We start from the raw sequence: 16651 nt of genomic DNA on the forward strand, positions 1-16651 counted from the left end.
TTTAGTGGGAACTATCCCTAATTCCACTATTCTCTCTCTGCTAGTGGAAAAAGAATGAGATATTCTCCTCCACTTTCATCAATAATATTAATATATGGTGCTAATAATCCTTTTATTTATCTATAGATGTTTCTAATGGAGATGCCAATGTATATATATATATATATATTTTAAGACTAGGAAGATGTTTAGGGTTCAAATACCTTCTCCTCCAACTATTAGATTATAAAAAAATTAACATATACTTATTCAAATAAAAAAAATAAAGTGTCACACCGTTGACTTTGGGCCACTGTCCAAAAGACAAAAACCCACCATTCGAAAAGCCGATATGAATCACTTACAACAAACTAGTCCAATTGCACAATGGGAAAAGTAAACGCTAGGTAAGTAAACTTAAAGAATCAACAATGTATTTCAGTCAAAATATTGGCCAAATTTGACAAATAGCACAATTTTAGGGGAAAAAAAAACACCTTAACAAAGTTATTTACTTATGTAGCAGATTTTTGGAACTTAAGCTCCAAGCAATATGGGCTCCATTGCTTGGCATGCCATGTGAGCTGCATAGAACTTGAGTTTCTAAAATGTGCTACATAATTAAATAACTATGTTAGAATGCGTTTCTCTTGAAAGCTTGCTAAAATTGTGTTATTTAGCCCAGAAGATATGCTTTTTTAGGGAACAGGTGAAAGGGTAACACTTTATATGGGCATGTGGTTGAAGATACTTGGAGATTAGGGGCTGCATTACAGTCTTGTCAGTTCCAGCATGTTCGAAGGGAAGGAAATAAGCTAGCTCATGCACTAGCTAGAAGAGCAGTTTCATCTATAGATACTAATGTATGGGTAGAATATCTACCTAGTGATTTGGATGTTGTATACCAGTCTGATTTACATTAATGAAATTTTCTTACTGTTTTCTCAAAAAAAATTGTGCTATTTAGCAAATTTGGCCCAAAGTATTAATATTCATTTATGCCCAAAAAAAAAAAAAAAAAATCGCAGTTGGCCTTGGGCCAGTCCTAAATTCAAACTCCCATCATCCAAAAAGCCTATATCAATCAACCCCAACAAACCGGCCCAATTTCAGAAAACAACATACAAACCTATATCACACGCGCTTAAGAATAGAAAGAGAAAGAAAAGAAAATCACTCACGAAGGAATGGCGAGCGAGGTAGCGATGGAACCCAGTGTTACCGCGGCAGCGGCGGCGGCGGCGGAGACAGAGACAGTGCCTGCGGCAGTGACAAAAGAGCCACACAGGTTGGAGAGGAAGTGGACCTTCTGGTTCGACAACCAGTCCAAACCCAAACAAGGTGCGGCGTGGGGCACCTCTCTCCGCAAGGTCTACACCTTCGACACCGTCGAAGATTTCTGGTGGTACCTTTCTAACCTTCCTCAATTCCCTGATTTATTCATGTTTTTGTGTCTATTACTATGATTCTTGATCTGGGTTCCTCTTCATCTTTGCCCTCTTTCGTTTTTGTATGTGTTAAGAATAGAAATATAGCTTGCTTTTCGAGGCTTTTCATTTTTTTTTTTTTTTTTTAAGATCCAGAACAATAGTGGGTTTTGTATTAATTTCTTTTTCCTTGTATTACTCAATATTTATACTGGGGTTTATAGCTTTGGTTTTTTTTTTTTTTTTTGATTTATGTTGTTTCAATATTGTTTGTTCTTGCTTTTCTTTCCCATTAATAGAAACCCAGGAATTTTTTTGGCATGTATTCTAATTATAATAATTTTTTTTTCTGTGTATTGCTAATCTTAATTATGTTTATATTGACCAAAGTAAAAAGAGAATTTGAGACTTGATTCTTTTCATTCAAGTTAAATGGAAAATGTGAAATCTTTGAGTGCAGTTTGTATGATCAGATATTCAAGCCCAGTAAGTTGCCTGCAAATGCTGATTTTCACTTGTTCAAAGCTGGGATTGAACCCAAATGGGAAGATCCCGAGTGTGCTGCTGGAGGAAAGTGGTCCGTCACCAGCAACAGAAAGGCTGGCCTTGATACCATGTGGCTTGAAACTGTAAATATCCTCACTCTCCCTGTATTTTTCATTCTGTGGATATTTGAGTGTTGGGTCTTTTTAGAATACAACTTGTGGGCATTTGTGCTAATTACTAGGTTTTTATTTATTTATTGGATAGATGATGGCTTTGATTGGAGAGCAATTTGATGAGGCTGATGAGATTTGTGGTGTTGTTGCGAGTGTGCGCCAAAGGCAGGACAAATTAGCATTATGGACCAAGACAGCTGCAAATGAAGCAACCCAGGTCTAACCTCATATTCCGGGAATCAAATTTATTGTTGATTTTAATTGCTTTCAAGCATGCATTTTGTGTACCTTCGGCTGAATTGATGATTCATGAAGGCCGTGTTGTTGCATCTGATTAATCATGTGTTTTTGTGTGCTTGCACATGCATGCATTTATTCAGAAAAACTCCTTTGTGCTTGTGAAGGTTTTGTTCATTCTCTCTCTTTAAAAGAGATGATTATGGACTCTTATTTATATTTCTTGTCTCTTTGTTACTGTGTGCATTAAGGTTTATGTTGCTGTATGTTGCAACCTTGAAGGAGAAGGTTGATATGCATATTATGTGACTATATTCGTATGTAAAATCTTATGTTGCTTCCTTCAATGTTTATTGAAGTGCTCAACACGTCTGTCTGTATTGGTAATGTTGTAATTTCCTTTCCGTTCATGTTTTAGGTTTTATTATTGCTAATACTTAAGATAACTCATTTTTTATTTTTATATTTATCAATGGGCTCTATCTCAAACAACACCTCCTCCCCTGTAAGAAAGGATGGAGGGTAAGGTCGTGAGTTCGAAATCCACTGGGTGCATATGTAAACTTACCAATAAAATATGATTCCTCATTATTTTTTATTTGATTATGTGATGAAATTGGTGGTGAATACTAATGCTAAATGCTCTTAAAGTGTTTTATCTTGCAATTGAAGTGGGTGTTTTCTGCATAGCATTTGTTAAGTTTGTGGTAGTTCACTTATAAATTATGTCTGATTTCATAGGAGACATTGCATGGAAAGATACAAAAAGGGGATTGTTTTTTTTTGGTATTTTGGAGGGTAGTTTAAAGAGGCCCTAGTGCAAAAAGCTCTCACTTTTGCTGATTGAGACCAAATTATTTTAGATTTTTATTGAGATATCATATTTTATTTTTGAATTTTAATTTTCAAACCAAATTTCATTTTGAATTTTGCTTTTTATATGATTGAGAATTTCTTGGGATGTAATTGTGCCTTAATGTAATCCCTAAAGCCTACATTAGTGGCTTGAGATATTACATTTTGAGCAAAAACTTTTTGATTAAAGATGTTTCTCTACAGCTTTTTGGCGATTCCAAGTACCCTTAAGTGGTTAAGTCTAGGGTTTTTTGTTTTATATTTTTGCAATACTGTTCTACATCAACTTGTCAGTGCGTAATTATGATCCAATTTACAAAATCCAGTCCCTAAACAACGAAGCCTCGTAAACCACTTTCTGAACCCAAATTTATCTTACATAAATATGTCAACCATGCCAAGCACCAGAAGCCTCAACCACAACTCTATGACCAGATTCCAACAATCCAATCAACTCAAGCCCATAAACCATACCTAAAACAAATTGTTGTTATCAAAGTTGAGCCGGACTACCATCGCAATCACACACAAATCCCTGTCACTTCCCAAAACCATGACAGCCTCCCACCATCACCAAGTTAAAACGCATAAAAAAGATTGCCCTACCCACAACCCAAATAATTCCGACCCATATTAGTCCAACCCATACCCAAGGCCCCTTCACCCAGTGCTTATCCCCGACCAATTTGTTGTTACTTGGGCTCGGCCCTGTACCCACGTTGCTAATCTTCAACTTCTCGTAAAAATTGCACTGTTGCCCTTGTCCTTTTGCCCAGACGCATCACGATAGCTATGCTGGAAAGTACAGGCTGTACAGCCATGTTGCCGATCTTGATTTTCCCTTTTGTTGCTATCAAGCTACATCACCACATCGTCATTGAGGTTAACCCAGCAGAGTTCCATCCAAGGGAGCTGAGATTGTGTAAGTGTGGGTTTAGCTTGCATCAGTCATTGCGGAAAAAATGAATTGTTGTTAATATGTGATTCATACCTCTGGTCAACAATGTGCCACTAAGCCCGTTAGAGTCCCAACATGAGGCCCCTTAGATTTAGTTCCACACCCAACAACCTAGATATGTTAGGTAGGACCAGCACCTTTTATTCACATTCATTGGTCCACTGCTCACAGTACATGGTCCCACTTGCATTTCTTCTTCAGCTCAGACCTAAGAAGCACAAACATGGATATGGTTATGACACAGTGACACAAGCAATTTCTGAAAAATCATAACATAAAGTGGCTCATACAACACGAGTTCGACATGGGTCGCAGGCTAGGAATTAGCCTATCCCAGGTCAGCTAGTGGAGTCTTATTTCAACTTGTTGAAGCTGATTATTTTAGTGCATGATGGTTATGTTAGAAGCATCTACTTTTGATGGTTGTTAAGATCCATGGATCTTTACTAATTGGTCACATGAGATGGACCAATTCTTTGAGTAAGTAGGTTTATCGGACAATAAGGTTAGTTTTGCCACAATGAAGTTCATAGGTAGAGCTAAAAATTACTGGTATAGTATTAAGAACTAAGCCTTATTAAAAAGGAAAAAATAAAAAAAAAATCCTACCATAACTGATTGAGTATAAATGAAAAAAAACTCAAAGAGAAATATGTTCCCTAATCCTATCAAGGGAAATACCTATCCCAATCTTATCATGATAACTTTTTAAATTGAGGAAATGGTCTAAGACAGTGATAAACCTGCTACTGGATACATGGCATAATTTGAAAAGGACAAGATTAATTTTCACACAGTTACTAAGCCCGCTTTTGTCTAGCATGAGTTGAAGCCATCCCGAAAGCCGTCCAAGACTTGTATGAAAAAGATCAAGTCAATGGTCCTTCCTCCAAAAAATGACAGTAGCAACCACAGCTTCACAAATGAGAGAGAATATAGTGTTGGTAATGAAATCTTGATGATGAAGGAACATCAAGGACCACCACTAAAACTTAGTGCTGAAAAAGAAAAGTGCCAAAAAATGTGGACTTAAGACATCCTAAACCATGTGTGGTAGACCTAATATAGCCTATTGAAGAATCACTACTTGATGAGGAGAATTTAAAACAAGAGAGCCATGAATTAGAGGGTGCACATTTTGGTGAAAAATGAGTATGGTGTATCTACTACTCATCAGTCCTCTGTGGTGTATGAAGTGAAATGGCCTACTAAGGTGGTGTTTCTCGAGGATAAGGCTGTAATTGATTCCATCCATTATTTTTACCTTCCATGTGAATTTAGTGATATGGTAGTGCAAAAGTTTTCTTCCTTCTTAGTGCTGCTAGCAGTATTTCAAGAATTAGTGTAGGTTTTGAGTGCAAAATTATTATCCTTAAGCATTTCAAAATTCAAGGTTGATTTTCTCCTACCAAGGGAGAATGAATGCAGGGAGCATAACCAACCAAAATTATTTCAGAGTTTACTATTTCATTATTTTCTTAGATACTGTATTTTATTTTTGAATTTGATTTTATTATGATTGATGATTTCTTGGGATGTAATTGTGCCTTAATTAAATCTTGAAGCCTATTAAAAAGAGGCTCTAGTAATTGAGAAAATTTTCCATGAGACTTATAAAGCATCCCCCTCACATTTGGTGGGCCCCACACACTTGCCCGTATGTTGTGAGAGGGGGGGGGGGGGGGGGTTGTTCCATAAGCCTGTCTCATCAGATAATTCTCCCTAGAAATGGATGGAGACGGTACATTTTGAATAAATTTTTTAACTAGAGATGTTTAGACAGTTTAGTACAGCTTGGTGTTGATGTTACCTTTAGGTGGTGAAGCCTAGGGTTTTTTGTTTCTTATTTTTTGCAAATCCGTGCTGCATCAGTCCTGTTGTGGTTGGCAGGCCATTTCTGTTCTGCATTAGTCCACTGTTGTTGATAGCAGGACATTTCCTTTCTATACCCCTGTATTTTTTTTTTTTTTTGAGAATATATATCCTTGTAACTTGAGAATAGGTATATCTAATTGAGAGATGCTTTACATTCTTACAATTGTCACTATGGCATAATCAAAATTCTCTCTATTTGTTTTTGTTGTTTATATGTTTTGCTGCAAATCATACAATACATAGTTTTGTACATTCTTTTGGCTGCACCAATCTGATGACATTTTGTTATAGCAACTTGAATGTTTGCACTGACAAAATGATTTTTTTTTTCTTGCTGTAGTTTGAATTTGGTGTCTCTCCATTGTTGCTCTTTGGTTTAACCATAATTGGCTCCAAGAACCTCTATATTTTTACCCTAAGAAACTGAATTTTTCCCTATGTACTGTTGCTATAATAATGCTTGAATTATGGATTATTATGTTAAATGCTTGACCTGGCATGTGATGAATGTATATATTTTTCATATGTAGATGAGCATTGGGAGGAAGTGGAAGGAGATCATTGACATCACCGATAAAATAACTTACAACTTCCATGTAAGTTTTTTGTTATATGCAAATATGAATGCATTTATGTCCATTGTGTGCGTATTGGTATCTCTAACTGCCTTGGTCATTACAGGATGATTCCAAAAGGGACAGATCAGCTAAATCTCGATATGGTGTGTGATCATGCAATTATTTGCTGTGAGGTTTTCCTTCTTTTGGTTGTGGAATTGGGATGAAGACTGTTATCTTTGTTATGATCACTGAATGACACCGCGCCACAGAAATTTTTCATTTTCTTTCAGTGAATAGACTTAAGGGATGTAATGCTATAACGTTCTTCATGTTTTGATTTTTTGGAAAATTTCCATTTATATAACTGGCTGTTTTGCTCTGCCCTCTACCTGTAACTGAATGTTAAATAGATATTGCATTTTGCTTCTGTTCTTCCTACTATGGTAACTTGAGAAAAGCTAACCACGCATTGTTGATTTTGATATGCATTTATGATACGCGATTCACAATTGTATCTCTTATGGTTGTAAATGAATCGAGTTGTTTATGAACATATCATGCTCATCTTGGAAAAAATCTGTTTTATGTTCATTTATTTAGCAAATGAGAGCTCATGTTTAAGTTTAGACTCGAATATTAAACAAGTTGAGCTCAAATATAATAATGTACCTGTGAACGTTAGGCTTGTTTGAAGTATATACTTTATTTGATATTGATATTTATAAATGTATATTGTAGGGATTGGATATTTGATTGTGATAGTATTAAATAAGTTCATAAGATTGGATTATTATTTGTACTTGTAGTTTATTGATAATATAAATAGTCCATTTTATAGTAAAATTAGCTATAATTTTTAATTATACAAAGTTGTTGAATCTGCTTTTTAAAAGTTTATAAACAAAAATCATTAGGCATTCTAAAAAAAATAATTATTTCACGTGAAAAAAATATTTTTTTTATTTATCTATATAAAAAAAATATTTCATAGATTTTTTATGTGATAATTTTTCTAAAAAATAATTTTTTTATTGGTTAATTGTATATATAATAACAATTTTTTTTAACGAAATTGGACAAAAAACTTGAATTGAATAAACTTGAAATTTAGGCACAGTTTGGATCCACGTTTGCTATGTTTTAAGTTTCTGCGTTTTTTTTTTTTTTTTTTTTTTTTTCATTTCACGCCTTTTCCCCCAACAAGCGGTACTGTTCATGTACGGTACATGAACAGTAGCCGCAACTTTTGACCAGTCTTTCGTGAACAATGCATCTATGCACTATTCACGGACCCACAAATTTCATTTTTTTATCAAATTTTTCATTAAAAATGGGTCCCACAGCACTATTTATACATTTAAAAATTATTTTGCTACAGTATTTTCAGTTTTCAGTTTCAGCAAAATAAGTTTTATCCAAATAGATCCTTAGAGAACTTAATTAGATGAAAGTAAAGTTAGAAAATTTAAATGAATTTTAGTCAAACTTAGAAGAAGCAGTTTGGATTTTAGCTTATTATTGAGGACGTTTTGCAACAATGACCAACAATGTAAAAATGACCCAAATCTTCCTTTGGGTTCTTTAGAAGTGATTATTTGTAGAAAGTTCAGTCGAAATTTTCAAATATGTGATGAACAAAGGCTAATGATGCTTTAACAAAAGAAAAATCAAAATGCATAAAATACACTTAGAACATCAAGTTTGAAACTTTGACTCATAGATTGCAAGAAGAGGAAATTGAGAGAGGTTGTGAGGGAGAAAAGGAATGTTCCCTTGTATTAGTATTTTCACCCCCAAGCTTTAGAATTGTTAGAATCTTTACTGGTTGAATGAGGTTTTTCTCTAAAGTTTCAGCTTTAAGGGTAAACATGACTAGCTTGTTTTGAATCTGATTGGGGCTTTTGCATTGAGTTTGGGGTGTTGTTAGTGACTGATTTTTTTGTCAATAGAAGAGGCTTTGAACCTCAAGGTATCATTCAAGGAGCCTATGGTTTGATTTGCTTAAGAGGGTTGACATGTTTTTTTTTTACATAATTTGGGAAATGAAATGGCCTAAATTCATGGGTTGATATTTCTTAGTCATGGCAGGTCCTTGGAGGCTACATTTGGTTGTTGCAGCAGACAAGACTAGCCATTTAGGATCAACTATGTGTTTTACGCCAAAAAAAAAGAAAAGGGTAGAGCATGGAAAACTTGGGCCACAAACTACAGGAGACTAAGAGCTCTTTTGGGGTGAAAATTTCAAGTACAAGACTTCCATGAGCTTGAGGTGCTATCAACGTCCCTTATCCACTTGGTAGCACGCATGGGCTGAGCTCATGCAAAAAGTCTTAAAAAAATTGATCCATACACTCCAAACACATGGGCTAAAACTTTGTTTAAAATAATAAAATATAATATAATACACAACGAAGTTAGGCTTGGTTGAGTCGGGCTTATAGAAAATGTGTCGCAAAAATGTCTATCAGTACCTATTAATTATTCGCATATTTGGATCAAAAAAATCTAGTTGTAATGTTTATTAAGTATATAGGAAAAAAAAAAAGACTCTAAAATTAATCAAGCTTGTGAACCATTTGAGTTTGTTTGATAAGAAAATGAAGATTTTGAGGTCGACTCCCGCTTAAAATAATATTAAATTAACAATCTTGAATATCGGACTTGGCTTGGCTCGTTCACCGGCACAGCTGCTTATGTTATAGGAAGAAAAATATTTGTTTACTCTGGTAGGCACCTATGCACAGATATGGGGAAAATGGAGAGATTACTTTTAAGTGGAACATCTCAAAATATGCACTCTTAGAAGAAAAAAAAAAAAGAATAAATGTTGCATACTGCCCTTAGCAATAAAAATATGTGCCAATTGGCCCAATTCTATAAATTTCCCCATTGATACTGAAATTTACCTTTGCATTTAATCATAATTCCGCACAATCATCTTCTTTTAGATTTCAAAACCCAAGTCATACTTTAAAAATTTCAACTATTTTTTCCTTACTTGATATCATTCCTGATTGTAAATACTGCATTCTCCAGCCTTTATGGATGCAATAAGTTTATAGTACACCTTTTTCCCTTATTATTTTTTGGTTGCTACCAAAATGACAATTTGTTAACAGTAGATAATAAAGTAGTATTACTGAGAGGCAATCCTTATGAAATTTTATTCTAACCATTAATTGAAGAAATATTACAACTATTTGAATAAGTGAGAAGTGCATATATATTGAGACAGTGAATCTAGTTTACATGCCAATCTAAGGAAGTATGAACTTAAACATTTCTCATGACAGAATAAATTATATCCAATTTTCCATTATGCAAGGAATCCTAGTCTTTCTCCATTCTTCTTGGCCAGTCGGATCAAACCTTGTCTTTGCTTTGCATCTGCTCCTATTGACTTGCAGAATTCAGTTATAACCTGAACTCATTTGATGGCAACCAATAATTAGCAATAATTAACATCATCAAATAATTATAGCATGCATAATAATAATAATCCACACACCTTCCAAAAAGCCTATAAAATAGAAAACTGAAAATAAAAATAAATTTCATCTTAAAAATAGGTAGTAAATTTGTGAATAATACAAGCATCAAGGCAGAGACTGTACAAAGAGAGATCAATTAACTAATTTATTTTATTATTTTGTAGTTCCAATTGAGTAGGCGCTTATAATTAGCATTTGGGAAGTACTCAGCAAAATTTTCTAGCCAAAAACCATTAATTAAATATATATGAATGTGTGAAAAAGTGGTACCTGCGAGTGTAAAGCAATTGCCTTTCCTCTAAACTGATTGAAACGCTTCTTGCCAATTAAGTTACGAGTAACAACTACAATTGGAGCAAAGAGACCTTTGCCTTCATTGACGTTCCTCATCATAGGTTGTGCTCTTGTGGGCTTTCCAACTCTAACATGGTTTGGCACTGATTTGGCTAGCATGGCGTAATCTTCACCAACCATAGTTGTTCCCCAGCTACCATGTAAGGAGGAACACAAACCTCCCTTAAACCCAGTTACAGAAATTGAAGTAGCCATTAGAAAACACAAGCACTAGTAGTATTCTCAAAGAAAATTGGAGGCTGGTTTTCTAGCTTGTTAGAACTTAGAACTAGTGATAGATATTCCTGATGAGTTTTATGTGCTTGTGAAGGAGGAGGGGATATTAATACTTGGTGTAAATTTGAGAGCCTTTGGTTTTTTATTGGATGGAAATGTGAGAGAACTCAAGAAGCATCAGGAGCCACACATACTGGTGGCTTGGATTTTAGTTTAGTTTTCTTACAACAACACAAATATGACTTGCATAGTCTTATTACTATACGGTCCCCATTTATTTGGAGATCTGAATCTAAAACTTTAGCGGTTCTTTCTTTCATCTGGGCCCATCAGCTACCCTTTAAAAACCGTTCAAAATCAATTAGGAAACATTTGGAGGCTTAATTTTTTGGCAAGAATATAGCTTACATAATCAAATTTTGACAATATTGGACGGTGCAAAAGAAAAGAAGGACTTTAAAAGATTTTGACCTTGAATCTTGCAATATGGTAGGAACTGTCAGTCTTAAATTTCTAGTTCCTAACACTTGCATGCATGTGAAGAACATGCTTTGTGGAAGGTTGGTGAGATAGCAACAACATAGTCAGCAACGTACCGATGAAGAAAATACGAAGATTCAATATTTGATGAGTCTGGTATAGGAATGTTCTGAGAAGAGATTCAATTTTGATTCTTAAACCGTGTTTGATACAGAATAGATGTGTCAAATGTAGAAAAATGGTGTGTCTCTTATGCCTTTTCCTCCTCCAATATCATGTGCCTTAAAAACAGGTTTTGAACAACAATGAACATGTAAATTAATTGACAACTGAAATGGGAGAGGTCTTACTTGATTGGAGGATTTATGATTGTAGTAAGTTAGAATTATGGTTAAGCTTTTAGGAAAATTGGTAATTTACCATGGTCATGTTGCATTAAGACATAAGGCATTCATGTTGCATTTCAAACATAGTTTGTGGAGAGTCCTTAACTTTGGCTGTGTTTGTTTCGGCTATAATGAAAATTGAGAAAACATTTTACATGATGGTTAGTGTTTGATTTGGACTGAAAATTTAGTCAACCCGAAAATTAGGATCTTTGACTGTAAAATAGGTGGGCCTGAGTGTAAAATTGTTTACACTTCAGATTTACCTTCTGTGGTGGGCCTTTTTGAGATTGTGGGCTGGGCTGCGTCTTGCCACACTACGGCCCAAAGGTTCCGAGTAGGAGAGTCAGGACCAATTCAATTGCAACTCACCTTAGACCAACTTGTGCGCAAACTAAAGCCCCTTCGTTGAAACTTTGTTCATATGCCAATGGCAGATGAGAAAGAGTTATGGTAGGCAAATACAATATGACAACAATAAAGGAAATATACTTGCTATTAGGCAAAATAAGTAAAGGATTCTCAATCAAAATAAAGAAAAAAGACGGCACAACACCAAGAAGTATATTATAAATGAAATGGCAAAGGCAAAAGAGAAATAATACTGATACTTAATTAATAAAAGCAAAGAAGGAATAGTCAGTATGTCGTGCTTAGTTGCATTACGGAACTAAGACTAAGGAGGGAACCACTTCCTTAATGTGAATAACCTCACAGGAAAATCTTGCTGTAGAAATTACCTACTTTGAGAGGACGGGCCTAAATAGCTTATGCCCCAGAAAATCCTTAATCCTTAACAGAGGATAGGCTTCTAGAGGGAAAGAAGGGGTTAGCCTATTGGTGTATGCTTGCCATTCTATTCTGTCTCTATTTTTTCTTCCTAACTTTCTTTTTCTTTTTTTCTCTGTTTTGTTGCTCTACTTTCCACTCTTTCTAGTTCTTACTCGTGTGTTATAGTGGTAACTGTTGTTGTTGTAATGTTGTGAATCTCTTGTTATGATTGTTGCTTTGTTGATGATCCCACTGTACATTGCGAAGGCTCCTTATATACTGCCTGACTTTTTTTTTTTTTTTTTTTTTTTTCCATTTCACCCTTTAACCACTTTTGTTTGGGTGTGGGTGGTCTGGATTTGTCAGCTGCCCGGCCACCATGACTTACCTATGCTGGCTATGCCACTTCCCATTACCAGACAAAGAAAACTATTTTTGTTTGCTTGTTCACCGTGGCATTCTCATCTGGAACAAGGTGGGCATCCTCTCTCACTATCCCTCATGGCATGCACCTAATGGTTCCAATTCATCATTCCCTCTTTTGGATGATATGTCATCCTAGTAGGATATTTTCCCCAAAAGAGTTTGAGCAGGAACCCCAGAGTAGGCTCCCTTTTCTCCCCATCGCCAGATCATACCCTCACTTACCTCTGACCCATGACCCACCACTCCTGTATTGGCTGGATACAAGTTGGTGGTACTTAGGCCTTACACGTGCTTTACTTTTGTGTATGTCTAAAGCTTGTCTACTGCTCATGCATTTGTTATGATCTGGAGGCTCATCTGTGCACTCTGCCGCTTATCCTTGACCTCTTGTGGCGTGAACTGTTTTCTGATCTTTCATTCTTTATGGCTTGCTTCCTTCGAGGGCTGGGCCTTGCTTGATTGTGGGCTTTTCTCTCTTTAGCCCACTCTTTGCTTCTTTCGTAAACTTGCTAACATTCCTGTCATGCTACTCTGTTATTCTTGCTGTGGTGTTATTTGATCCGTGCTTGCTGGGCCTCTTTAAGGCCTGCTGCATGCTTTTCTTTCACTTGATTACAGTGACCCAGCATTGTTATTGGGTCTGCATTCATGCTACTTGGGTTTCCTTAACCCATTCCATTGCTTACAAGCTTCCTCGGCCCATTTTTTCCTCCTTGAGCATCCTTGACCCATTTTCTTTCCTTGAGCATCCTCGGCTCATTCCAATTCTGCATTCCCATGGATTTTTGCTAACTCTTTTAGGCTTCCCTGGCCCAATTACCATATCCTTTACCCTTGGGGTTTATGAGCTTTCCATCAACCTCTTACTCACTTCTTTCATTATTTCGGGCCTGTTTTGACCCATTCTTTCTTTTCTACTGCCCATGGGTTTACTACTTCTTTCTCTGGGCTCCCTTAGGCCCGCTTGCTTCCTTCGAGGGTCATTTATCATTTTATGGGCTTATGATCCATCATTCTTGCTATTCGGGCTTAATGGTTTTTCTCTTAATTTACTAACTCTTTTCTGCCCATATTGTCGGGCTTCTTCCTGCTATTGGACTTTTCCAAAATGAGCACCAACACCTTCAAACCATTTCCATGGTCTACCCGAATCGAAGAGAGAGAGAGAGAGAGAGAGAGAGAGAGAGAGAGAGAGAGAGAGAGCACTGGCCACCAGAGACAGAGGCCGTTAACGAGGGAGAGAGCACCACTGACACCTGAACTCGGGCTTCGGTCCACCACTGTCTGTGGCCGTGCCTATCACTGCTGATCAAGGTCAAATCTGAAGCCCTCTTCCTCTCTCTCCATCCTTCTTTCTCGCTCTTGCTCCTATACCGATCTTACTGCTCTCTCTCTACCTTTCTATCCTCCCTTCCTCCCTTACTGATCTGGCCTTATTGTTGTGGATTTTTTTTTTTGATTGGAAATATATTTGTTTTTGGGTTTTGGAGAATCGGTGGTTGGGGTGATTTGTGGGTTTCAATGGTGGTGGGTTAGGTTGAGTTCTAGTGTTGATGGTGGCCGACTGGGGGTGGGTTTTGGTGGATTGGTTGCTTGGGTGATTTGTGGGTTTCAAGGGTGGTGGGTTGTGGGTTTGGTAGATGGGTTTTGATTTTGGTTTTGAGATTAATGAGTTTTGATTTTGTTTATGATTTTTGCAACTTAATTGGTTATGTGGTGGTTGATGGCTAGGTTTGTGGTGGTTATTGTGGTGGTTGGGTTGATGGAAATAGGTTTCTACATGCAAAACCAAACACTGAAAATAATTTTATGGCATATTTTCCATAAAGCAGACAAACAACTGAAAATATTTTCCTTTCGTAAAACATTTTCACTTGAAAATATTTTACACTTGGAAAATATTTTACATATTACCAAATGCAACCTTCATGTTTGTCTTTTTTTAGCATTTAGCACTCAAAAAAAAAAAAAAAACACTTACATTAAATGTGCCAAATGCCAAATGCCAAAAAAAAAAAAAAAAAAAAATGGCAGATGCTACTTTTAGAAGGGTATGGCTAATATGCTAAAACTTTGGGTATTATTTTATTACTTTCTCTACTTCTATTAATGAAAAAAGAATTAGAAAGAATAAAAAAAGAATATTTAAATAAAAAGGTAAAAGAATATAAGATGTGACGTAGAGTGTATTGTTAAATGATGTGTTAAAATAGATAAAATAACATTTTTGATGTGTCAAAATATAATTTCTTTTAGCACAATTGACTACTAATATTGAGGGCTTGTTTCTGGCCAAAATCTAAAACCACAAAATTTTAAGCAAAAAAGTTTAGGTTTATTCATTAAGTCTAATGTCTCAAACTTTCCACAACTTTACTATGCAGCGACTTGTGAGTAGTGGAAATAAAATAGTGGGTCCATATGGGTCTATGATTTCGCCACTCAAAAGTCGTCACATAGTAAAGTTGTGACAAAATTGTAAAAAAGTTTGTGACACTAAACTTACTCTTATTCATTTTACTTGGAAATTGGGATCCAAAAAGTGTGAAGTTTTCTGTGTAAAATTCGGTGTATCTACCAAAGCTCTTCTTTCTTTGATCTGCGGCTTGATATAATTGTAGTTGTATTTGAATGTTGTTTTCATAGCTGCTTGCTTGAGGAATTGGATGGAGAGGTCCACTTGTATAAAGTAATTGTTAATAATATGTTTGGTTGTCTCTTTGCTTTTACTGCAATTGCATAGGACTTTTGTTTTTTTTGAGTTTACTGCATAAGACTTCTTGGTTATAGATTAGTTTTATTGGAGGAGCAACAGCCTCAACACCAACATCCTTGATAAACCACACACAAAAAAAAAAAAAAAAAAAAAAAAAAAAAAAAAAAAAAAAAACCGATCTTTTGGCAGCAGATTCCGGGATGTCCTATAGTAGTGCAAGTGTAAGGAATTTAATTTTTTTGGTACCAACTACAAAGTACCATGAATAAGAACCGCAACTACCAAGGAATTTATAATAAGTTTCCCCTTCGCCTATTAATCAAACATTCCTAATTCTAGCAACCGTATTGATCTTATTCTTAGGCCAATTCTCTTATATGGAAATATTGGTTGGTGTGCACTCTTAAACAAAGCAAGTAGTAAGAAAAAATGTATTTTGGTGATATTCGAATGGTAGGTTCAATAAATTTGAAGGACATGTCATAAATTTAAAAGTCCCAAAATTCTATTAATTACACTATCAATTTATGAGGTTTTTGAAGTGTCTCATATATATGAAATGAAATAATTTGGCTAAAGTCTAGAACACTAATTCTTTATATATATATATATTATATATAAATAAAGAATAAAATACAAAAATTACCTTTAAGATTTGTGTTAATGTCAGGCATTGAGGGCAATTATCCGAAATCAAATAGGCCCAAGGTCCACAAGTCCCATATGCCAACAAAGATGAGCCCTTGGACAATACCCATGTAAATTAGCATATGATATTGGTTGAAAATGGGGCAACCAAAGTCCAGCCCGTTACCCCTAAATGTAGCCCATACAATTAATCAAGTTTAATACACAAGATTGGCATAACAAGAGCCCTCAAATTCCAGCCTAAAGAGTAAAGACCCACTATTTTGGTCTATAACTAAGAGAAGATAGCTAGCAAAGTGAGCATGTCAGGTCCACAGAGCCCTTTCTCAAAAAAAAAAAAAAAAATGTCCACAGAGCCCACCCCTATTGCCAGCAAGCATATTTCGACTGAAGGTGAGAGTCTATAGCCAGGAAGCACATTGTATGGACCAAGCCCGCATATAAGGAAGAGAAGCCTAGCAAAAAGGAAAATTAGGAGATGTGGATTGGAGGGCAAAATAGTCATTTCATATCAATTTGGGCTCACCAAAGATCTCTCCATAAAGCACTTGTGAGACTAATGCCTCCATACTTGATTAAATGTACAATACACAGCTACTCATGAGTCATGAAA

The 16651-nt window shown here is 35.7% G+C and overlaps 2 protein-coding genes across 2 annotated transcripts; one reads left to right on the forward strand and one right to left on the reverse strand.

The window, feature by feature from the left end:
- Positions 1 to 1109: 1109 nt before the first annotated feature.
- On the forward strand, positions 1110 to 6977 carry LOC126688564 (eukaryotic translation initiation factor). Its single transcript, XM_050383300.1, has 5 exons — positions 1110 to 1384; positions 1867 to 2035; positions 2157 to 2282; positions 6521 to 6586; positions 6672 to 6977. The coding sequence occupies exons 1-5, from the start codon at positions 1167 to 1169 to the stop codon at positions 6717 to 6719; spliced, it is 627 nt and encodes a 208-aa protein (XP_050239257.1). The 5' UTR covers positions 1110 to 1166; the 3' UTR covers positions 6720 to 6977.
- Positions 6978 to 9690: 2713 nt separating this feature from the next.
- On the reverse strand, positions 9691 to 10718 carry LOC126688565 (protein PROTON GRADIENT REGULATION 5, chloroplastic). Its single transcript, XM_050383301.1, has 2 exons — positions 10312 to 10718; positions 9691 to 9971 (listed from the first exon to the last, which is right to left on the reverse strand). The coding sequence occupies exons 1-2, from the start codon at positions 10588 to 10590 to the stop codon at positions 9867 to 9869; spliced, it is 384 nt and encodes a 127-aa protein (XP_050239258.1). The 5' UTR covers positions 10591 to 10718; the 3' UTR covers positions 9691 to 9866.
- Positions 10719 to 16651: the final 5933 nt, after the last annotated feature.

Source organism: Quercus robur, chromosome 6 (assembly GCF_932294415.1).
Source record: "Quercus robur chromosome 6, dhQueRobu3.1, whole genome shotgun sequence".
Classification (NCBI taxonomy): Eukaryota; Viridiplantae; Streptophyta; class Magnoliopsida; order Fagales; family Fagaceae; genus Quercus; species Quercus robur.

Bases quoted from the DNA above. Each gene is read 5' to 3' on its own strand.
- LOC126688564 (XM_050383300.1), top strand. From the start codon at position 1,167: ATGGCGAGCGAGGTAGCGATGGAACCCAGTGTTACCGCGGCAGCGGCG. The intron at 1,385-1,866 runs GTACCTTTCTAA...CTTTGAGTGCAG, and splicing joins ACCGTCGAAGATTTCTGGTG to TTTGTATGATCAGATATTCA. The intron at 6,587-6,671 runs GTAAGTTTTTTG...TGGTCATTACAG, and splicing joins AAATAACTTACAACTTCCAT to GATGATTCCAAAAGGGACAG.
- LOC126688565 (XM_050383301.1), bottom strand. From the start codon at position 10,590: ATGGCTACTTCAATTTCTGTAACTGGGTTTAAGGGAGGTTTGTGTTCC. The intron at 9,972-10,311 runs GTACCACTTTTT...AAATGAGTTCAG, and splicing joins CAATTGCTTTACACTCGCAG to GTTATAACTGAATTCTGCAA.